General features: G+C 36.4%; 1 protein-coding gene and 1 long non-coding RNA gene across 6 annotated transcripts in view; one reads left to right on the top strand and one right to left on the bottom strand.

The window, feature by feature from the left end:
- Nucleotides 1-423: 423 nt before the first annotated feature.
- LOC144363999 (uncharacterized) lies at nt 424-16,830 on the top strand. Its single transcript, XR_013422792.2, has 3 exons — nt 424-611; nt 9,049-9,144; nt 15,813-16,830. It is a non-coding gene; the product is annotated as an uncharacterized LOC144363999 (long non-coding RNA).
- Nucleotides 16,831-19,949: 3,119 nt separating this feature from the next.
- Nucleotides 19,950-25,251, bottom strand: part of LOC100372291 (TBC1 domain family member 5-like) — a 39,209-nt gene continuing 33,907 nt past the window's right edge. For all 5 annotated transcript variants that reach the window (XM_085495310.1, XM_085495309.1, XM_085495312.1 and 2 more), the window contains 2 exons: nt 22,642-22,721; nt 19,950-22,222 (listed from right to left, as the gene is read on the bottom strand). In XM_085495310.1, coding sequence (XP_085351436.1) covers nt 21,755-22,222; nt 22,642-22,721 — 548 coding nt within the window. In that variant the 3' untranslated portion in view covers nt 19,950-21,754. The remainder of the gene's footprint in view (nt 22,223-22,641; nt 22,722-25,251) is intronic.

Raw genomic sequence — 25,251 nt, 5'->3', positions numbered from 1 at the left:
TGGACATCATATTTGTCTGTTTGTTTCAAGTTTTGGTAGTCGCAAAAACAAAAGTTTCGTTTAACAGTAATTGATTGGAGTACCAAGGAGCTTAAAAACGGTGGAATGATAAAACATAGTTGGTTATCAGATCAACCCAAGGGGTCAATATTGTGAACGTCCAGTTTATGCACAGTTTGCTAGAAATGCTTACTGATTGGGCGCGTTATCGATATAAGTCACTCGCGCCCTCTGACTGCTTCGTTCTGCTGGTTTCAGCTTTTCATGCCGAGATGTGGCATTACTTTTTGCAGCCGCTTAATATCTGTAAATACAAATTATTTTGTTTATGAACGGCTGTGCTTGTTTACATAAAATAATAATGCAGTTTCAGAAACGTTCTCGACTACTCCCATATTGCACCTCTTCTTCCGTCTTAGTACTTTTTCGCGCACAGGACGGCGGCAACTAGAGAATTCGGCTCGAATCATCCGGCTGAATGTCTGACAAACAAGCACTACTTCCACAGCGGATAAACCTAAAGAACAACATTGTTATATTAAGTAAGACAATCCATCTGTAGAATGGCACACCCACAAGAAAACTACGTCGACGTAGAGGCGGTATTTCAGGTATTTACGGTAAATTGGTGTTCAGGGAATGTGTTGGTGGGTTGGCGCGCCATATTACAAAAAAATATCTTTGTCCATCCGTCTTCATCGAAGAGGTTTCTCTTTCCAAGTCCTTACTTGATGCCCTGAATCTTTCGTTTTTCAGTGATTTTCAATAAAATAAAGTTATTAATTGGTAAAAAGGGTTATTAATGTTTCCCCTGACTCCATTTAACAAGCACACTAATCTTGAATTAAAAATGGAATCCCCAAAAACAAGTTGGGTCAGCTTGATCCAGAAAAATAAAAATTGCATGTGGCTGAAGGGAACTTTTGTAAGCACAAACTAAATTTTTGCGGCACCTAATTTCCTTTGTTTTTACATTTATTTTGTTCATAAGTCCATATTCAAATCTCTACTTGGATACTAGCTGCAGTTCTGTAGCTCGCTTGGTTTCGCTGTCGGTTATTTTGTTCGTCGTGGTGTTAACGCGAAACCAGGGAGCTACAGTTCCATCCTATGCGAGTTACCATATTTTACCGACCTGAAATCAGGTCGGGCCGCAACAGCCGTTTTTTTTTCATTATTTTCGCCTCAAGTTTCTACTTTTCTACTGTCTATGGGTCCCGAAACTATTTCATCAATTATTTTGAGGGCGATTGTCCGAAATTGGTCGTTTTCACGGCGAAAACTGCGTGAAATGGGAAAACTGTGACGCCTTGTAACGTCACGACAACTTATTCAAGATGGCGGCAAACGCGGGGATTTCGCTGTAGTTTTCCCGCGGTTTTCGTCGTGAAATCGACCAATTTCGGACAATCGCCCTCAAAATAATTGATGAAATAGTTTCGGGACCCATCGACAGTAGAAAAGTAGAAACTTGAGGCGAAAATAATGAAAAAAAACGGCTGTTGCGGCCCGACCTGATTTCAGGTCGGTAAAATATGGTAACTCGCATAGGATGGAACTGTAGCTCCCTGGTTTCGCGTTAACACCACGACGAACAAAATAACCGACAGCGAAACCAAGCGAGCTACAGAACTGCAGCTACTTGGATACTAAATTTTTCCAGACAGGGTGAACTCTGCGTGACCCTTTCATCATCCAGACATCCCACAAATGTGCATTGTTGTTTTCACAGGCTTGTTCAGGCCAACATCACGGAAACCAGTAAAATTCCATGCACACAAAGTAAACAACGAAATAAATATTCTAATTAATATTCATAGTTGGTTTTGTCCCTGAGACAAACATTGAGAAAACAATTGCGGCTCACTCGCTCGATCACTGCCTGCAAAACAAGAGTTGACTTTGAATGGCATAAAATAAGTTCAACATTTTCCTGAAATGACTACTGGAACTGCAACACTTGAAGTAGATAAATGCGACATCACACTTTGCCTTGAAAATGATTGTTAGCCTTAATTTGGTCCCATCGGCAGTGAAGTTCAACACAACGGTGAACCCCTTCTTATTGTCAGTTGTTTTGATGTGCATGATCTTGGCACCTCGGTACTCCAGTGTCCGATTACCCGGCATTGAAATGGAGTGGTGTTTCATCCTTATTGTAGATGTTAGAATTGGTACTTACTTTTGTGTCAAAGGCTAATAACATAACTACAAAAGAGCATGATTTTCCTCTTTGTGGTCTAGTAGTAATTTGTCAGTTTGCTGTTCTGTTGACATGGCGATGCTTGAAACAACGTAACCAGCCATCCATGGCTTTATAACTCGGACACTCAGGAACTTGGCATGCTTTGACATTGTAACTGTTTATCAGTGACACCATTTTGCCATTGGTTTTCAAATCACTGAGTGACCTCCCCAGCGAGATGTTTTGATGACTAGGAACGGATGGTATAATTTGCCCGCTTGATAGCAGTGGAAATAACTTTCAACTTGAATGAAACATCATGAATGGAGATATGTGTTCTTTTGGCATATTTTACATTGATTAGGCCTAAAAAAAAAGGATATGTTTCAGGTAACGAGCTAAAAAAAAAAATAGGTAGGTAGGTCGGATTTTTTTTTTTTGCATTCAAACAATTTCGACAAGTTGAAATACAATTTGATGAAAAAATATAATTAGCATGAATATATCTGGGTCCTTATTCAATACCCAAATATTAATTGAATTTATATTTTGAGATGATAAATCTTTATATTGGTCAAAATTGCTCACATGGTCAACTGATATTAGTTTCAAATTACTGACACCACCAACATATCGAGTATCATACTCAATGGATATTGTTGATCTCAGAATTCAAAAACAGCCATTGAGGACATTTGTTGATATCTGGTTCAACTGAGGCCAACTGAATAGAATGTGATAAGTTTCAATGATGTTCAAGTTTTATTCAAGTATCCATGTTCAATGTTCATTTATTTTCCATTGGGTCTCATGCAGCATGGGAGGTACCCTTTAATGGTGCATGCAGCTCATCTTTCCTTGATGTACCTGCTGCATTCTTCACGCCCGAACTGTAAACAAATATTAAATTGACTTAACAACTTGCAAGTGTGTTGTTTTTTAGAATATAAAAAATATATAATTATGCTATTTTAATTTTTTACAGTTGTATAAAATCAATATTAAAAAAAGACTATAACATTTATTGCTATAAAACACACCGTTTTTACATTAAAATAAAATTTGCAAATATATATATTACTCAACAATAATAGATCACATGATCCCCAGTAGCTAGTATTGCGGGTTGATAATATGAAAATAACACAAAGATTTTCACAACAATACACCTGGTCAGTTCTGTGATATTTATTCCAACGTTTCGCCCTGAAATTAGGGCTTCTTCAAAAAAACTCTTGTAAAACAAATAGATACAGTGTGTAAATTCCCGGAATAACAAAATAATTTGTAGGCACTTTATGTTAAAATTTAATGAATTGTCAAGTTCAGTTACAAATTAAAAGTAACTCATTTATATTTCATGAATACATGTAAAAAAAAAAAAAATACCGAACGTTATTTATAAGAGCACCATAGTTCATACACATACTTTTGATCGTTTGGTTTTGATCGATGGTAGAGACTTTTTCTTAGCCGAAGCAGACATCAGTACATCAAATGGATTTGTCGTCTCTGGCGATGCGGGTTCTGTGCATTTATCAAGTCCCGAACACATCGTGCTGTCCGGGCTCAGGAACACAGGTGAACTTTATGAATTTACTCTCGGCACAGGCGATTTGAACATCGAGTCCATGTTTCTGATTTTTGTTCACGGCCCTTGTTCGTTCTCTGCTAACGCAAACTCACAGAACGATTGTCCCGTACATGCGTACAAATCTACTAAATCCTCAAAAGCTTCAGTTGTTGGAGAAATAAATGACCTCGATGTCCAAACATTGTGCAATAAAAAAAGTATGTTCAAAGCACAAACTGCGACTGAACTTGCACTGGAGGCGGCCATTTTGGAATCTAAAAATAGGTAAAATGGTGGTACGTGATGTGGTATGCGATCGCTGATTGGCTAAAAGACTAATCGACCACACGTTTCCAAAGACCATCGGAAGTCGGAACGAGAGACAAAACTTCGTCATCAAATAGCAAGTTTTTTTTTTTTAAATAAATTAAAATTTTATATATGTTGAAAACAAATTAAGATGAGGACGTATTTTTAGGTAGGGTCAGGTTACCGGAAACGCACCATTTTTTTTTAGGCCTAAATTATAAGAAAATAGTGAGGTAATAGCTATGTAAAACAAAAGAAAAGTGAATTTTCCATGGAAAGTACAAAGTATTTAAGGAGATTTTTGCATATTATCTCCTAAATTAAAATTACTTAAACTCATGGTAGTCATCTCGCCTCTGCGGTGCTTCAAACCCAACATGCGCCTGACAGAACGATGTAGTTTTTCACTTCCGCCGACAATTTTTTGTCGGTACGAATCAAATAGCAGGATAGTGACAACAGTTTTGATTTTATTCTGTGCTGAGAAGCCCCTCTCGCAAATAGCTGTGTTAACTGGCAGCGTAATTGCAATCTTCGCTTAGGTGATCAAATTAGGCACTGTTTGACGGTGGTTGTTTATCAGTTTTCGGAGCAGTGTCAGGTTATCACATATTTAAGCTTGTTGTAGTACGAGCTTTTTGACAACAGACCATTCCTGTCGGGTTACATCAAGGACAATGATCCGGTCGCATGGCTTGCCTTGACTGTCATACTTCTTCTCGCCATAATGACAAATCAGTATTTAGTCCCCGTTCGGACGCAGTCCGAAAACGGGGACTTATGTTTTGCCCTGTGTGCGTCCGTCCGTCCGTCCGTGATCACCTGTATCTCGAACATGCATGGACCGATTAAGTTCAAACTTCACTCATACATCACACATTATATGGGACATATGCACATGCATTTTTTTCATGATCTGATTAACGATAGCCGAATAGCGGCCATTTTAAGGCCGAAAATGCATCAAAATCGCACATTTTCACCATTCCGGACCCGGATCTCAGTTATGCATGGACGGATTTTGTTCAAATTTGGTACATACATTAAACATAATAGGACCTTGATGCACGTCATTTTTTTTTCCGGATCAAGTTCGAAATGGCCGACTGGCGGCCATTTTGTTTTAAAGAATTCAGTTCTGGATCCGTATCCGAGACATGTCTGGATTGATCAAGTTCAAACTTCACACACACAAGGTACATCATGTCACAAATATGTATGTGCATTTGTTTCATGATCTCATTAACGATAGCCAAATGGGGGCCGCTTTAAGGCCAAAAATGCATTGAAATCGCACATTTTCACCATTCCGGACCCGTATCTCAGTTATGCATGGATGGATTTTGTTCAAATTTGGTACATACATTAAACATAATAGGACCTTGATGCACGTCTTTTTTTTTCCCGGATCAAGTTCGAAATGGCCGACTGGCGGCTATTTTGTTAAAGAATTCAGTTCTAGATCCGTATCCAAGACATGTCTGGATTGATCAAGTTCAAACTTCACACACACATGGTACATCATGTCACAAATAGATATGTGCATTTGTTTCATGATCTGCTTAACAATAGCGGAATGATGGCCATTTTAAGGCCGAAAATGCATCAAAATCACGTATTTTCACAATTCCAGAACCGGATCTCAGTCATGCATGGATGGATTTTGTTCAGATTTAGCACAATGTGTTGTACATATGCAGGTGCATTTCGGTCATGATCTGCTTTGAATGTATATGTCACTCAAATATGAACGGAACAGGGACGTGTCATTGACAATGACTTGTTTGATTTTATCATTGCCGTGGTGAGAGAGTTCGGCAGCTTGTACGAATGACAGGTCACGCATTGCGAGTACATCAAACGCTGATACTACAATGGTACTATCATTTGAAAAACTACTTTCGAAGTTCTTGATAAGATTATCAAGGAATTCACATTTGGTGTTCTCTACATAATCGACATGTTGACGATTTTTTTAGTTTATGTTCCATAAGTTCAGTCTTCATTGATCTGCTTATGTAATTGGGCTTCATAATACACTTGCAAAGATCCACTCGTACATCTTTCAGTTGGTGGACTGCGATAGGTTTAATTGCAGCGACGTCTAAACTGTCCTTTTGAAATATTAAGTTCAGTTTAGTAACAATTGGAATGACATCCATCAAAAACCATGTTATGGTGAAGAACTTGCATCAGGTGCATATGTAATCCAACCCCTTTTGTATTTTTATGTAGAACACTCTGATCAAAGTACGTAACAAGGTCGTTCCATGATTGGTAAACTGTTTGCAAAGAATCGTAAAATGCATGAATCTCCTTTATCTTCAGCTCAGGGCTATCAATAATTTTCACTTTCCCCTTAAATCGTGAAGAACGGAGCAAAGACTGCTTAAAATAATAAAACATACTGGTGAGAACTTGTCTGTACTGCTGTAAATATTCAACATCGCCGGCTGCTTGGCTGGTACATAGCGCAAGTTGGTGAGCGACGCAATGGATATTTATTAAAAATTGCACTAACTCCATTATTCTTTCCTATCATTACCGATGCTCCGTCACTTTCTAGGCCCATCATTTTTCTGCCATTGAGTTCTGTTTGCTGCACTGCGACGACCAGTTTGTTGGTAATTGATGCCGCATCTTTTTCAACAAGGTAGAAATTACCAAGGAAATACCACATCGAATCCTTCAGTTACAATTCTGTTGTATATAACCAGCCTCCCAGTCATCGATGTATAAGTGCTTTCGTCTGTAAGAACATATCACAGCTCTGAATACGTTTTGACACTTTAGTTGTTATAACGTCGCTAATTGTTCGCTGTCAGTCTTCGACTGTTGTGGACGATTGGTACATATCATTTCGCCAACCTGCAAGTTGCTAACATGTTCGCAACCAGACTCGTGTAATAACTCTAATAACAATGAATATTTATTGCTAGCAATAGCCTCTTTAGCTAACCCAATATACGGTTTTCATTGCTGTGATAACGGCGTCTTGCTTTTTGGTAAGGACTGTAGAGATGGCTGCTTCTATGTCTGCACACATTATTGTAGCTTTTACAGCTTTCAAATGCAGTGCGCTGTTGGCGTGTCGTTAAACAATCGATGTGCGGTAGTTTTTACATCCGTCGGCGTCAGTGAATGGGTTTCGCTTTCCAGCTTGGAGACATATTCTGCACTTCATGCCCGTGCCATCTTTCTATTAATCCAGAAATTCAGATCATCTCGGTTTACTGAGCCATGACGACTGGAAATTACTTTGCTTTCCCTTTTTAGCAGGTGGCGACGACGGGTCTACACATGACCCCAGACCGAGCGGTCTTGCAGCGTTTTCAGTTTCTTCGTTTTGCGTTGCATTAATTTCTTTTGTGGATTCAGTCTTCATTTCCATTGACGTTTTTCTTGAAAAACATTGTTATTAGTCGATCCCTTTTCATATTAATGTAGTTAATATCTAGGACGCGTACAAAAAACCAGGACACAGCGTAATTTTGAAACTGGTGCTCGATGAAAACCAGTATCACGTCATTAAGAAATCATACTTCAAAATAGTTTATCACAAATTTAACAGGGGAAGTATCGTTTTTTAAGGAGCGTTGATGAAATCTACCTGATAAAATACAACAACAAAAAACACGCACGCAATCACACGTAAAAGTTTATTCATCACATACTAGTATCAACCAGGAAGGCAACATTTTTACCTTTCCCGTAACATCAAAAGATGGAAGGGAAAGGTATATTAAGGGAAAAATTTCTGTCCAGTGTTGTCGTCGTTGATGGCGTCGTTGTCATCATTAATAATTGTTGTGTGCACAATAACTTAACTAATTCTATTCCAAACTTTATCAAACTAGGTCACCTTATTCATCAGTATAAAGTCTTTCCCGAGTTTAAACAACATATCTCTTGTATGAAAATATCATGCAAAAATTGAGAAAATCTGATAACATTTTGACTGATCACTGGTGATACACATTCAAAGGTCACTGATCTCAGCGGAAATATGCATTGTTGTATGTGTTCAATGAAGCAAATCATTTATCTTGTAATAATATCCTTGGTAATGTATCTCCCAAATCCCATGAGAATACTAGACTGGGTTTCAAAACCAACTGATGGAGAGTTATTGTACAGTCTGATACACATTTGCAAACTTACCAATAAAATCTTTACAGAAAACAAGATGTCAGAAAATCAATATAAGCACTCTTATGAACTGGGTGCCAAACTTTGATCAAGACCTGAAGCTTAATAGAAAATCTGTTTAGTTCAAAGTTATCAAATCAAAAACAATACATAAAAAATACATATAAAGCAAAATGTTGCATCCACATTTTGAAAAGAAAATTGTACTCAAAAATAGGTATTCTGTATTTGACAAACGGTTCATTCGACAAATGAAAATTCACAGGAATTTGTTTTTACCTATTAGAACAGAATGATAGTTTTTATAATAATAATAATTTAAAAACGCACTTTAAAAACAAAGATTGCAGTGTTTGAAGATGTAGATTCTCATGAGGCAACAGTACTGTTGACTTCTCTGTCCATTGGACACCAACTATTTAAGTTGATTTGCATATAAAGCAGAGCTTGCAACATGATAGCTATTCAGCTATTTTCTGTACAGGACAAGTGAAATTTAGTGACATTTTGAAAAAATTCTCGAGTCCTGAGATGAAATGAAGTTATTATTTATTATTATTCATTAAACAAGGTGTAATTAATAAATAAATGAATGAATGAATGAATGAATTGTATAATGAACACCAACATTAATAAAATACAAAAAAGAAACTGTCATTGCAATTTACTGTAACTGTAGAAATAATAAATTCTCCTCTACACAATAGTGAACTATTTTGACAGACACTTCTAAAGGCTGCCTCCAGAGTTCATTTTGCAGTTTACCAGTCTGTTAAAACAAATTTGCATGCATGTAGGCAATATATATGACACATGTGTCTTCCTATTTTAGGATTTCCTCCATAGAATGGTGGAAAAATCTACACGGATTACTGCTGAAAGTGGCTCTAATGTGGTTACTGCAATTAATGTAATGACTGCTCTTAGGGTAAGTGAAATAAAGTCTTATGTTTCCAATTAGCCTATCGGCGTTCATAGTCCACAAATCTTGTGGTTGTTGTTAGCCAATGGGCTTTTCTCACAGTTTATCTGAAACACAATGCAAGAGGTTGTACTCCAGTTACGTAGGCTGTTAGACTTGTGTGTGCAGCTTTGTTTATTGACAAGTACCGGATCTGGGCAACTCTCAATTAGACACTTCCAAACTAGCTGCGTTTCTGAGAATATTGGAGGTATGTGTTAGGCTCAATCGTTGCTCTGCTCCATTGGAATGCGCCGGCGCATTTCCAAAAATAAGCATTGTGCGCCATCTATTTGCGCCACCATTCTGCGCCGTATTCCTCGCCAATCATTCTACGCCATTGAGAAAATTCATACCAGGTCAAGCTTTTTAAAAATGTAAAATCATTGACTCGTAGACGACAATGATTTTCAAGCCTGTTTATCAACGCAATCTGGATGTTTCACGTGAAATACTGTTGTATAATATTTCTGGGAAATAAGTATGAAGCTATTGGAATCAAGTAAATTAAAGTAATCGGCTAGCTATAATTAGGCAAATTTCCAAATAGATAGCGCACGGAGCTCCATGGGTAGCCTAACATTGAGTCGGACATATCGATATGCAAATGAATAATCTTTGAAACAAACAGGGCGAAGACTTAGTGTCAGAGAAATAGCGCTCGATAACACAGGCTTTCAACGGTGAATTCTAAGGTCACGAAACCATGAAAACAAACATTGTCTTTGGGAGTGGCTGAATTGTTAAAACAAAAACTGAAATTATATTTTGAGAGGCCATTCTCTGGGATATAATTTGAGTGGTTGAATCATAAAAACGAGAAAGAAACGCCGATTTTGAGACAAAAAGGTGCCAACGGCGTTACATGCACCACACAGTAAGAGTTTATTGTAGTGTTTTGTAAACAATGTCTCTGTTCATTCTCGCGGCCTAGAAAAAATATACACTCGTCCAATCATTCTGTCATGGTACGGTTTATCTTATTCAGGATTTGGTGGCCCTGATACAATTCCGTGGTGCTAAATCCGTTTTATCTCGCCGAAAGGTATCTGGCCAATCAAAAATCACAATTCACGCATCGGTGAGGTGATTAGCATATGACACCATTTTGACCCCAAAGACGCACGTACAGAATAATTTTCAGACGTTTCGAAAAACAACTTTCTCAAATAATTTGCCAAACTAAAACATGGCAACTTTCTTGAAAATAGCATAATTCAACTAACAAAAAAATACGGTAATTTCGTCATTCTTAGGCAAGCATTCAACTATTTGCGATCTCGGGTGATTTTCAGACACTTCGAAATTTTCGGAAAAACATTGTTTTGTAAAAGATATATGTGAAAACAAAACACTCCAACGTTCTTTTAAATAGTATGGTACAAGTAAAAATTATGATAATTTGATCAATAGATGTTTTGTTTTCTCAAAAACAGACAAAACATATTCTCAAAGAAGCTACATCACGATCCCCAAACGTTGTCAAGACCAATCACAAACAAGAATAGACAAGGAATTTTCGGATCACTTCCGTTTTCCCCCACGCTAATGAAAAATACCGTTGTTTCTACTGACTTTCTGTTTTGTCCTGTCTTTGAGAATGCTGACGCAAAACATCCGATCCCGGGTGATTTTCAGTCAGTTCGTAAATTTCGGAACAACAACTTTTGAACAGTGATTTGCCCAACTAACAAACACTCGTGTTGAAAATAGTATGACTTTATTCATCATAAAGAATAATTCCCGTATATACATTAGTTGTTGTTTTCCGAATTGCCAGTACGGAAAAAAGTCTGATCTATCACGGTTACTAGTAGTACTAGTAGTTCATTCGAAAAATAGAGATGCAAATATCAACATTGCTAGTGGTGGTGAATAAACATTGCATTGTCATTAAAACTTTTACGCACAAATTAAACTTGGGTTGTTTATTTTTGTAGGTACTAGTGAGGCTGCGCTGCAAAATTAACCAACTTACATGACATTTGATGTTATTTCGACTTCGACTTCGGCATTTGAAAGTTTAGAGTACATTCCATAAATAAAGAAATCGTTTTTTGAACGCAAATAATACTCTCACTCTCGAAGTGAACGTAAGTCGTTAGTAGCTTCGGTGACTTGAAGTCTGGATGCATCAGGAATGTTTCAAAACAATGTTTATTGTAGCAATCCAGGGAGCTACAATTTTGTTTGTAGCTTCACAAGCAAACCAACATCAATAACTGACAAAGCAATTACATTTAATACCATCTTGAGAATTTTAATTTTGCTCGTACTTTGTTTGGTTGCACTCATCGCGTGGCTATGAGTATGAAGCCGTGCGAATTACAGTTGTATGTATGAAGCTATGAGCCACGTGTTTTTGTAAAATACTAGACAGTGCAAAGACACGCAAATGTGGTGGAATTGGATTTTCTGGCATCGGAACTTCATAAAATCCCATGATGAAATACAAAAAAAATGGCAGGTGGAAGTGAAACATTGTTTCAACTACGCAACGGTAGACCTAGATTGCGTCATATTGCTTTTTGATGGCGCAGAATGACAGCTCAACTAGTGGGCAATTTCGATAAAAAAAGGACTGTAAAATTAATAGATCAAGAATAGAAACATACATCATACATGATATTATACATATGCACATAAATTTGTTTCACATTCAGAATGTGGTTCTAGTGCCATATCTCTGACTTGCATTGACTGATTATGTTCAAATTTTAAATATTCATTATACGTCATGTCATTGATACAGTATACAGATATATTGGTTTGACGATCATATTAAAAATGGCCGAATGGTGGCCATTTTTGTGCTAAAAAATCAAATATCAAGCTTTTCTGGATGGAGTTTGTTCCAACTTGGTACATACAGTACTCATTCCGCCCAACCTCCCGCTTTTATCGCTTTTTTTCCGACCGCTTATCGCTTAATTTCCGACCGCTCGCCGCTTACCGACCGGAAACCGACCGCTTTTTTTCCGCTCGCTCGCGTTTGCTTTTGTTCGCTCGCTCGCTCCTGCTATGGCTGGCTTCAGAAACATCGTCCGCTTGCCAGCCGACCACTGGAGTAACAATGATCGTACATTGTATGTATAAACTTAAGTTTTTATTCGTAATAAATTTAGGTTTTAATGACGATTCAAAACACAACGCCTATTGCTTCTCTGTTTTGGAACAAAGACGCCTTCAAATCACTTGACACATTGTAACCTTAGCTTCGCAAGTCGAACCGTGACCTGTATTTACATATTTACGTCCTTGTGTGTTTAGTTCAAGCAGCTATATAACTGGTCAATCGCGATATGTATTGAGTACTAGTATTTGTGTGTTGTGTGTGTGTTTCTGTGTGTGATTTTGACTAAATTTATTCCGAACGGCGCTCAAAATAATTTGACACTTTGTTATTTTCGAACGCAACTCGCACTATGACCCTTATTCAATTTGCATAAGTAATACGAATGCTGTAGTTCAGAAAATCTATTGGTTAACTTTTGCTCGTGTCTGGGTGCGCAAAACAAAACTGCACATATAATTATCGCATAGCTGAATTTCTACAAATCAATTGGACTTAAACTACTAGTATAATGACTGTGACGATTAATCGCTTGTCTGAGTACATGCCGCGGCGACGAATTATTGGATTGGCAGCAGCCGGACGAAAAATGAAAGAGATCTCGGAACAGTTAATTTGTTGAGAAAAACAAAACAAACGCAGCCAATGATACATTTTGAAAACAAAAATACAAAATAAACGCAATCAGAGGCGCCGACCACGCGCGTTGGAAATAAATAAAACGTGTTGTGACAGTCTCACAAAACTCTTTCACTCGCGCAATATAATTATGTTATTTCCCAAAGCACTTATATTTAATACATTGACGAAAAACACCGCAAGAAAAATGTAAATCAGGCTTGTAATTACTAGTAACTCTACTCGAACGCAATGTTGATCGCTGTAAAAGTGGATAAATTCGAACCGTCATCAAATTCAAAATTCAAGCGATCTCGTTGAATGTCAAAAATAAACTCGATGTTTAGAAAGACAAAAACAACACCATATTAGAGTGCAAAAAAAGTTAGCAGCAAAGAACGAGAAGTGCATGTGGGAAAGCGATGAGTGAACTCGAGGAAAATTATGCTGATGTGAGAACAAGCCATATATTCGCGGAGTACTCGCTAAAACATCGAGAAAATGTACCATTTCAAAGGGCACCCTTACAAATAATGTCTGCGATTGTGTGAACATGATAACGTGCAAACAAGGAACAGAACTCGTGGTCCACAAGGAAACTTAGCGATGACGCAGTTAGATGTATACGGCTGTTGAAAACAGACTCCTTCGATCTCATATAAGCAGGTTCACGTGGATGTATCATTTTCAACTATTACCAACAACGCTATGATAACAAAGACATTGTGAAATTCTTTTGTTTTTATGTAGAAAAATACAGTAATTTTACCAAGTAAAATCATATTTATTAAAATTGTTGTTCATACACGAGTTGTCGAACACACTACATAGTTTGTAATTTCATCTAGCTCCTTTCAGTCACGATTCAAGACAAGTAAAAGGCACAAATATAGATAATATAGCAAATTATTTTTTTCTGTAATATTCGTGTGTAATCAGTAATTATGAAAAAAAAATATGGGTACATATGAAATAGATTTCGTTATGAATTATTCTTAATTTCAATTTCTAAATTATTTTGTCAAAATCAGTTTTTTTTCCAGGTTTTTTCCCCCAAAACGAAAGAATTTCATAATGTCGGGAACGAGAAGTTTTTTTCTTATTATTTATTGGGAACGGAAAGTCTTTATCGTAGAGCTTCGCCTCGGTTGACAACGAGCTCTTCGGGTCGCTAAAACTGTATGTCCACCTCTGTTGGGGTGAACATTTGTATTATTATACTGAATAAATCTTAGAACAGAAATGGTGGCACTCAATTATGGCAATCTTCCAGCTCATCGTTAGAAAGATTTTCGGAGGCAAATTTAATCTTGAAGGATTGCAGGAAATTGACCCTTACCGATTCATATTTATGAATTAATCGGGATTCAGGTATCATAGTGTTTGTAACAGGAAGAAAAAAAAACGCTTTCGCGTGGGATTTTTCATGCAAACATTGTGAATGGTTCCCCGACACTGATTCCTTTTTAACTTTCAATTTTTCTAAGACGCGGCAAACCCTGCTCATGACCGGAGACGTCGTCGAGATGCAGGTGCGATTCCTCTTAGCAACGCGTTCTATTTATTTTCAAAGCGTGTGGTCGGCGCCTTTGATTGCGTTTATTTTGTTCTTTTATTCACGTAATCTATCACTGGCAGCGTTTGTTTTGTCGCGTCTCACAACTTAATGTCCAAGCTGACTTTGTTTTGGCTGTAAGTGAACTACGTACAGCTCATGAAAGTATTTCGCCCAGAGTTCGCAAAAAAACGGAATACCCTGCAAAATTTGAATCCTTTATTTTATAACGAGACATTGGGCGCAAAACTAAAAATCATAATTGTAATTCAACAAGTTTATGTAACGTGTTAGTCCGCTTGCCAGTCGCCTAGTTAAAAAACGCGATCTCCATTGATGTCGGCTTCGACAACTTCGGACAAGTAAGATGGGCGCTGGCCGACATTACATTTGCAAGTACTAGTATTGTATTTGTTTGACAAATTGTACACTACGGTCATTCTATAACAATCGATCAGTCGTTTTTTTTCACAGTCTTACTATTCCTGCAGATATTCTTCAATTGTTAGGATTGCCAATTGTTAGGATTGCCAATTGATCAATTGCCACGGATTTTAACATAACTACAACTTGACCCGTGTTAAACCCAAACCAGGCGTGCATGACAACCATCACCCTACACACGGTTACTCAACGAATACCGTACTCTACAATAGACATTTTTCGCTCTCCACCAAAAATAGAATGGTTTTATTTCATATTAGTTGTGTCTGTGTCAGTGTCGTATTTGATTTCACATGTTTGGTTCGTTCTTGTTTATGGTGGACATTATTATCACGCGTATGTATTATTACCAATTTTATATGGCCGTGTGATCCACCGTATTTTTTTCAACGGTCGTTCTATAAATTTCTGATTGTATTTATTCTTATTTTAACATCATAAAAACAAAAATGATACACTTGTACATGAAACAGTAGGTAATGAACTGTAAATGCGGGCGGTTGCGCTGTCAGGCGAGCGAGCGATTGCGCGAGCGGATACTTCCGGATTTGCGCGGTCGAAAAAAAAGCGGAAATTGCGCGGTCGAATTGAACAAAGCGAGCGAAAAAAAAACGATCGAAATCCGGAAGCGGGCGGGAGGTTCGGCGAAATGAGTACTGTACATTAGACATTAGGGGTCTGACATGCTTTGACTGATTATGTTCATTATACATGTATTCAAAATGGCTGATTTTGTTTTAATTAATGCTGTTTCAGAGCAATATCTCTCAGTACTCATTTGATGATCAGATACACATGTCAATCATTTTAATGTTAAACAATCATCATAATCATATTCCTGAAATGTTTATATTTCAGCTATTTTACTATAAACAAAACTATATATCCTAAATTCGATAACTAACTAGGACTGTGCCATGAATGGCTTGTTCTTTATTCCTGCAGGAAGTTTTGGCAGAAAATGAAGCATCCAAAGTGAATTATAATAACAAAGAAAATGAAGATGGTTATACTTCAACTGGATCTTAAATCTTGTACACACAGCTATGGTTTAAGACCAACAACCAACTAAAAACCATTTAGTTCTTGATTTCAGTTTATTTATGTGTTCCTATTTGTAGAGAAATCAGTGCAACAAATATTATATATTTAGACATATGACTAAGAACATGAAGGTGGCATCACATTTTTTTAGGTGTCACCATTAAATTTTAAAATTTTCTTGTCAATTTGTGTTTTGAAGTTAAAACATTTCGCATTTGTTTTATTTTTATTTGTTTTGTTCAACTTTCTGTCGAAAGCTGGGAAAAAAGCTTTGATGTACATGTTTGCAACTGATACAAGTGATGAAACTGGAATAATTTTGTTTATGAACTTATCAGCATTTTATTATTTTTTTTGAACGCTGGCGAATGTGATGTAGTGCATATGCACCTGGTTTGATCTTACTTAGTCTTGCAAGTATGTGCAATACTTTAGATATAAGTTTGTGCAGTTGATAATTTTATTTACAGTTATGTAAATTATTCGGGTATACCTTTATGTAGAATTTGTTTACAACAGATACAAATATATATCATGTAAAACAATCATGTTATTTTACTGAATATATATATACTGTTCTTTTTATATTCAGTAGCCAACAGATACAAATATATATCATGTAAAACAATCATGTTATTTTACTGAATATATATATACTGTTCTTTTTATATTCAGTAGCCAACAGATACAAATATATATCATGTAAAACAATCATGTTATTTTACTGAATATATATATACTGTTCTTTTTATATTCAGTAGCCAAATTTGAAAAAAAATTATTTGAATTATTTCTTATTTTTGAACACAAAGATGCGTTAGGTCAAAACATTAATTGCCAAGGCAGTATAATGTACCTCTAATCATGTTAATGTATCAGTATAACCACTTTTAAACAATTAAAAATATTTGAAATACAATCTTTGTTTGAAGCTTATATTAAAGGCCCAATTCACTTGCCCCGGGCAAGTGTGAATTGGAGGTGTGGCTATGCTAATGAGTGTTGTTAATCACTTGCATAGCCTATGACGCATCCTGTTTCAGCAGTCCAACTTTGACTTTGATTGACAGTAGTTTATTATTCAAGATTAGTAGCGCTTCTCTTTCCCCGGTTTGTGTTTTTGACTTTTATCCGCCAAAATCTCAGCTCGTATACTATTTATTGTCATAAATACTACGCACAGTCACTGCTGCGATATTCAGTTACATACATCCACTTTGGCACGACATAATTGACCTGTAAGTTAGAGAAAACACGTTTTTACCGGAGCTTGGCTGGAGCTGTTTACTACAGCATGACAAGCAAGGAAATAATCCCTATTGTTTAGGGGCGTATTTATAGTATACCTGGGCCTTTAAACAATGAAACGCATACATGGTTGAGATACAAAAAATACACTGAATGTGTAGTTGCAACGAAACCTAATTAGTTCCCATTAGACATGGAATTCGGGTTTTGTTTTTCATGCATATTTTGGATTGCGCACAGAAAATCTGTGCATATTAATTACCTGATTTGTATGATTAGTTATTTCAATGAATCTTAGTAGAAATGTACTCTAAGGAAACGTGATGATTTAATTAGTTTTGGGTTTATATACATCAACAATAATTATGGTACCTAATTTGCAATTATTTATTTTTCACCAATTTTATTTTATTAAAATGAGTGATTGTCCGTAATCATCTGTGTCAACTTTTACTTTTTTGATTTCTTGGAAACAAGCCTGTTTGCTTTGATACTAGGTCTATTTGTACCTTGGGTAGACCTCTTAGATTTGTTCATTTTGAGATGATATCTCTAATTTTGATGAAAATTTTTGGTAAAACTGCAAGTTCGATTGCTTTGCTATTATACATAGATACTACAGGTTGACCTCTCTCACATTTGTTTATTTTCTAATATCTTTTTTAATTAGTCCCTGTTCGGACGAAGTCCGAAAACTGGGACTTATAATTCGATCTCCGTCCGTGTGTCCGTCCATCCGGAGTCATATCTCAGAATCCCTTGGACCGATTTCGTTCATTCTTTGCATGTGCAGAGTACTTTATGTGGGACATGTATGCACATGCAGTGGTTTAGCGATTTGATTCAAAATGGCCGACTGGCAGCCATCTTGTTTTTTGAAAATGTCGTATTTTGGACATGCTTTGTCAGTTTTCATTCAAATTTGGTACATAGATTATACATGTTAGGATACATGTCCCGACCATCCATGAGTTCCCGAGTCTGTCTGTCCGTCCATCAGTCCATCCGTGCGTCAGTCTGTTCAGAGTCATATTTCAGAATCCTGTGGACCAATTGCGTTCATTCTTTGCATGTGCCTAGTACCTTATGTGGGACATATGTACATGCAGTGGTTTAGCGATTTGATTCAAAATGGCCGACTGGTAGCCATCTTGTTTTTTGAAAATGTTGCATTTTGGACATGCTTTGTCAGTTGTCATTCAAACTTGGTACATAGATTATACATGTTAGGATACATGTCCATGACTATTTATTTCGCAATTGGATCAAAGATGGTCGACTGGCAGGCATCTTTTTTTTTTTTTTATGCGGTATCTTGGACGTGCTCTGTCAGTTTTCATTCAAATTTGGCACATACATGTTAGGATGCATGTCCATAACAATTTGTTTCAAAATCTGGTCAAGGATGGCCGATTGACAGCCATCTGACTTTTTGGCCTTACTGCTATATTTCCACAATTTATGTAACACATACATCATACATATCAGTGTGTTTCATAATCAGATCAAAGATGGCCGAATAATGGCTGTTTTTATTTTTGGCCATAATACTACTACAATGAACTCGTGTTTTGATGTAAATAAACAATCTGTTGTATACGCCACTTGGAACTCAAGTTTCAATGACACGCTCGCGACAACCCCTCTGCTTTAATATGACGAGCACAAAGAGAACTTGCCAAAATTTAACGGGGACTGTGTCATTTTCAATGACTTGTTAAATGTGCATTGCGAACAGTGAAGAGAGGCTGCTTGTTAGGATTAATTACCACATAATAAAACTTCATACATGTGTGCCCTGGAACAATACACAAACCTAAATCTATGCATAATATTTTCATATTTAGTTCATTGTGTCAATCCAGATACGATTAGTTTAATTTAATGTTGAAAAAAAACATGTATTGATTATCTACTTCTGAAATCTCAAAAAATGTGGTAGAGATGCTGTGGAATTGAACTGAAAACCGAATATGTAAAATCAAATGTATTTTGTGTTAGTATAAATTTTGATAATGCGGATCACATTGTTCATCTCAAACAGCATACAAATATTAGTTGCTAAGCTCCTTGTTTAAAAGACATTAATTTTAACTTGTGTCCAATACTCTCGGCATACAGGATTTTTTTCCCCCCGAGTTTCCTTTAATGTACTTAATTGTATATAAATTGAGTGCAAAGGCAGGCATAATGGTTCATGTGAATGCCAATTTTCTTTGTTTGCATGTCAGTTTGTTTTGTGATTTGATTTGAAAATGGCCCACTTCTTGTGTTCTTTCTTGGAAATGGTGGAACTTGCAAGATTGTTAGAAAGACTAGACATAATTGTAAATGTATGCACATTTGTTGACCTTTGACATATTTGATTCTCAAATGTGCCTGGTGGAGTTTTTGCTGATGTACGTTACTTTCATGACTTGACTCAAAATGACCAACTGGTGACCATTTTATTTCGGGCTAGGACATTCAAACTCGCACTTGTCGTTCAAAAGATAACGACGGTGCGAAATATGTTTGGGTTTTGTCACAGAATAATAGTCTATTAGATGTGCGAAATAATATAATTAGGGGACAAAAAAAACAAACCTGCGTAGAAATAGGTCTTGATTATCGAGACATTTTTAAATGGACTTTATTACAGACAATGCACGAGACAAATTTCACCCAGAAATTCCGAAGTGTGCTCTCGCAATCACGGATTGAATGGATACAAGTTTCGCCATTTTTGTTGTCGCATGGTTATTATGTAAACAAAATTTGTCCCGCTATACTTAGGCTTTAAAATTACAGTTCTGAAAGAGACAACAGACAGAGAATGATTTATTTGAAAAGAGGGTTACAAAAATCAAAATTTGATTGGTAGAGTGTGCTGACAACTGGGGAACAAACTGAGCACCAGAAACAAGTTAATGATATACCAGTACATGCAATTACTAATTATAATGAAAATCAATCGGTTTATTTCTGGTTACACTCGTAACACATCAGTGAACAAACTTTTTTTTTTTTTTTTTAAATCAGCCTTGTTTACAAACGGGTACAACATTTTGTATAAATATTGCAGGTCTCTGTAATTTTCTCTCAGGGATAAAAAGTATATTTCAATGAGATTACGATCAAATATTAAAAATATCTATGAAAACACAGATATTAAACAGGACTACTTTGTGGCGAACGATTACACATTGAAAATGGCAGTAAAGATTGCACTAAGGTTGAATACTATTTCCCAACATTTTTTTTTTTTGCATTTTGATCTGAATTGTCAGGTCAGACAACATTAACCTAACCTATTGAGCACCAAAGTTGACTTCAGTCACCATCCACAAAATAGTAGTATTTATAGTCTGCTCTTTTTCAAATGAAATATTTCAATTTTTTTTTATCAAAAACCAAAAGCGAGGTCACATTTTGTCTGTTTTAGTCTAAAATGAAGATTGAATTCAGTGACAGTTGCAGAAAATTTGAACAAATATAACTGGGAAATTTGGTGCTCAAAGGGCTAAACTCCCTACAGACAGCAATGTCAAAACTTGGGTAATTTTTAACATAGAGCCAACTACCCAAAATGTTATAAATTTAACACAGCTTTTATATTTTTTTTATAAAAATCAAATGGTATACTGGACATAACAGTATTTACAGTGAATTTCATGAAGGCATGAATATTTAAAAATTTTCTAAGACGGTCAGTTGAAAACAACTTGACCAATCACAACACTGATGCATAGTAGTAATTTAGCCAATGACTGAAAGAGACTTGCAAAGACTCATGGGTGTTACCAAATTTGCATTTATAGCCAATTAAAGCATCTTTAATGGATTTGAATGAAAACATTAATGCCCTTATGAAAATCACTGTACATGTACCAAAATGTTGATTCAACCACCCTGGTACTGGTACAATAGAGGAAGTTGATTCGATGGAGTACTTACTCTAAATGTGTCTGTCCACCATTTCAAAACCAGTTTGTTTTAACTAAAGTTACACTCAAATAAAAGGCTTGGGTAGTCAAGTATTAACTAGAGTGTTTTGCATCCGCTGAGCATTTGTATCAACACTAGAAATGTACATCTAAAACACAAAATAGAAATTTCCCTGTAGTATAAAAAAATAGAATCACTAATCGAACTCAGTCGCGGTTTTCCTGACAAGTAAATATTTAAACTGGTTCTCTTTTTTTCAAAATTTTTCTACATTGCTTCTCGAGAGACCAGACATGATTTGACAACACTTGCAGTGTGTGACTTAAAACCTTTGATGTTTGGATCTAAATTAATGTTGTAAATATTCACAAAAGTGGTGAAAAGGCGCATAAATACACAGTACAACATATACTGAATATTAAAATTGTATGATTACAACTCCATTTGTTGTTCACTAACATTCAACCAATACAGACAGACGTACATTCACAAACTTATGGATAGTTAAAACACAAAAACCCAAAGTTCTGGTAATTTAGATAATGATAAGCACAAGAAGAAAATAATTTTCTCCCGTGGTTTAAAACAAACAAACACGCTATTAAAATTTGTGCCACAATAAAGTGATATATGTACACAGAGCAAGTTCATGAGTCAGAAAAAAGTTCTCATTTTGTTGTCGTATTTGAAAGATTACCATCAATGTTCAATATTGAGTAGTCCAAATCATTGATTTCTGCCGACTGAGTTTCGCTATTGTCCACCATCAATTTGTCACCACGGTTACATTCCAGAGCATCATCATGCTGGCTTGCAGTTCCATTTCCAGGTTCTCCATCAAGAAAAACAAAATCCTGCGAATTTGTAGAGTCTGTGCCTTTTGGGAGAGCTGTCTCCGTTTGGTCAGAAGACTGATCAGCTGACACTGAAGATTGATCAGTTTGGTCGACAGCAATGTCACCTGACAGGACTGTCTCTAATTGGTCAGCTGACTGGTCAGCTGACTGATCAGATGACTGATCAGATGACTCCCCATCTAGATTCAGTCCGTAGTGATCATCGCTGATTACGATCTCGTCTTCATCGTCAAGTAAATTCCGAGAAAACTTTAGAGTACCTTTAAGGATATCTCTTACCTGTGAAGAGTGGTGAAATTGTTGCCATGGTTACACAATAACATCGGAGTATCTACTTGCTAATGTGTCAAACAGTCCGTGTGCTTTCTACGTGGCATCACGTTTTCATGAAACAAATGTTGCATTTCTCAGTACCAGATTATAAGCAGTGGCTGGTTATAGCAAGAATCAGTTCAGATAAAATAATTGTTTTATTCACTGATGTTGATGTTAAATACACATGTAATGTATACAACTTATGAGTAGCATTGTCACAGTAGATTACAAACTCGTAAGGCACACACAGCGTTTTTAACTTGAAATACGCGTGCAGGTCGGTAAAATTACGTCACTGTGTTAATATTAATGGTTCTACAAAACATATACCGCAACTAATTTATACAAAGCAACATTGTTTATTTAATACAAAAAAGACAAACCTGTTTAAGTCCAGCGATTGCCAGCATGATTTCATCTTCTCTCTGCAACTTCTCTTTTGTCAATTCTTTCTGAACATTATCTGAAGTGGGAGAAGAAGGTGAAATGTTACCGAGCGTAGAATTTAAATCTTTAATACGCAAGGTCCATCATTCTAATCACAGCAGAACTCTATAGACAACGGGGCAAGCCAGGATGTATGGAACAACTAGAGATAGTACTCGCATGTGAACTGAGCATGTGATTATTCCAACACTCTTTACGGCTGATTTTGTAAATTTTACAATATCAAGGATTGACATGACAAATTTATCATCAAAGTATTTATCTAAAATTCTAATTATTCCCTATTATTGTTTGTTTTAGTGATTTCTCAAAATGACTGACAAAAGTAGTGCAACCAAATGCCTTTTGAATACTTCCACAGATGAAAAATGACTGGTGTATAACAACATCGACATAACAGGCAATGTGTTAACTAGATGGGAAATTACACAATTATTGTTTCCATGGAAACAAGTTGGCTACCCTCTCCATTATTTCTTCTTTATCTCTTATTTGATGGAGCCTTTCACTTGACACAATATCAAAATTTCTTAGTTAAATTTTCTGAATTTTCATGAGCCAGTCGCTGATATCAAAGATGTAGGATTGCAATAATGTGGACAAGAAAATAAAACAATCATAAAATGTTTAAAAAAAATTTACGAGATGCACATTTTTGTTTGGAATTGCTGTTAAAATCTATTTTCTTCGTACAGTTTTACAATACTTTGCCAAGAAAACTTGAAAGAGAATGTGACTCGCTCTTTCTAGCTGACAAACTGGACCTCGGCCATATCACCTTTGGTATTTTTATCAATCTCAAAAAAGCCTTTGACACCATTAATCATGAAATACTGTGCTACAAACTAGAACATTATGGTATTAGAGGTCTTCCTCTATTATGGTTTAAAAACTAATTTTGTAATCGCCAACAATTTGTATGTATTGAAAACACTTCATCTTTGCCACGACCTATTACCTGCAGGGTTCCGCAAGGGTCGATTCTAGGCCCAATCTTCTTTCTAATATATATTAATGATATAGCCAACTCTACCAATTCCTTTCATTTTCGACTCTTTGCTGACGATACTAACCTATTTAAATTCATTCCAAACAATAAAATCAATCTCTCAGAAATTGATAATGACTTTCAAAGGGTTCGTGCATGGTGCAGTGTTAACAAACTTACTATTAATTCTGAAAAAACAAATTACATGATAATTAAAACACCACAACGATGGTGTCACACACAACGTAATATTACCGTAATTGGTATAGTACAGGTGTGATGGTTCAAATACCAAAATGGCAACAGTAACAGAAAGACTTCCCTGGCGGCGATGATAAAATACGAACACGGAGCCAACAGATGAGGTTTATTATACTATTATTATTATACTCTGCAAACATCAAGTACAATAACGTGGTAAAACTCCACTACTCCAATAACTAGATACTTAAACTCCAATACAATTCAACGAGATATCCGATCTGATCTCATTGCTGAACAACTCCCCTATATATACCCGCACTGTCTATAAATAGACCATTACATCAGCATACATAATGAGTCTTGAACTTACTACCAATTTCTAGAATGTTCCATTACCTTCTATTGCCTCCTACAGTATTTTATTACCTATTCAACCATTTTCTTAAAAATATAGAATATTCCACCCAGACACAGTGTGGTTCTAGAACATTCTCAGTGACACGGAAGTGGTAAATAAGTCGTATGCGACAGATGGGTCACTACTGAGGGCAGCCTGGAAATTAACGGGTCACCGATAGAGGGCGTATATGTTGTCAATTACCTTGGCATCTCCATTGACCAGAATATGTCATAGAAAGCCCACATTGAATAAATTTGCAAAGTTATCGCACCAAAAATTGGATTAATTTCACAACTACGTCATTTTGTACCTAGGAATATCCAAATTCTCTTATACAATTCCTTAATTCTACCACACATTACATATTGCCTGGAAATCTGGGGTATTACATATGCTACTCTACTGCAACCAATATATCTCTTACAGAAAAAAATAGTACGCCTCATCACTTTCTCTGATTCGTATTCCCATGCTGCTCCTCTTTTCAAAAAACTACCGTATTACCCCGGGCACGCGCCCCTCCCTGGGCAAGCGCCCACCCCCCTGTTTTCACAAAAGTTACATGTTGGGGACATCCTTGGTTAAACGCCCAGGGTGATTTTTAGCTAAGAACAGGGTTTTATTTGTCAAAAACGAACGTGTTTGATTTATTTAAATAGTGTGTTTGTTATGGTAGTTCTCTTTTTGACTCCCGTGTGCGAAGCACAAAAAGGGAGTCTTTGCAGTTAGTGTGTCTGTATGTGTGTGTGTGTGTGTGTGTATGTGTGTCTGTATGTGTGTGTGTGTATGTGTGTCCGTCTGTTCCACTGATATCTCAAGAACCATACATCAGTTTTTGATGAAACTTGCCAATGCGCAGATTTGATTAGGTTTTGGTAAAAATCCATGCATATTAATTACCTAATTTGCAGCTGTTTCATGACTGTTCCACTGATATCTGAAGAACCACTCATT

The sequence above is a fragment of the Saccoglossus kowalevskii genome, chromosome 21 (assembly GCF_978046115.1).
Source record: "Saccoglossus kowalevskii chromosome 21, keSacKowa6.1, whole genome shotgun sequence".
Lineage (NCBI taxonomy): Eukaryota > Metazoa > Hemichordata > Enteropneusta > Harrimaniidae > Saccoglossus > Saccoglossus kowalevskii.
This window is presented reverse-complemented; position numbering and strand designations above follow the sequence as displayed.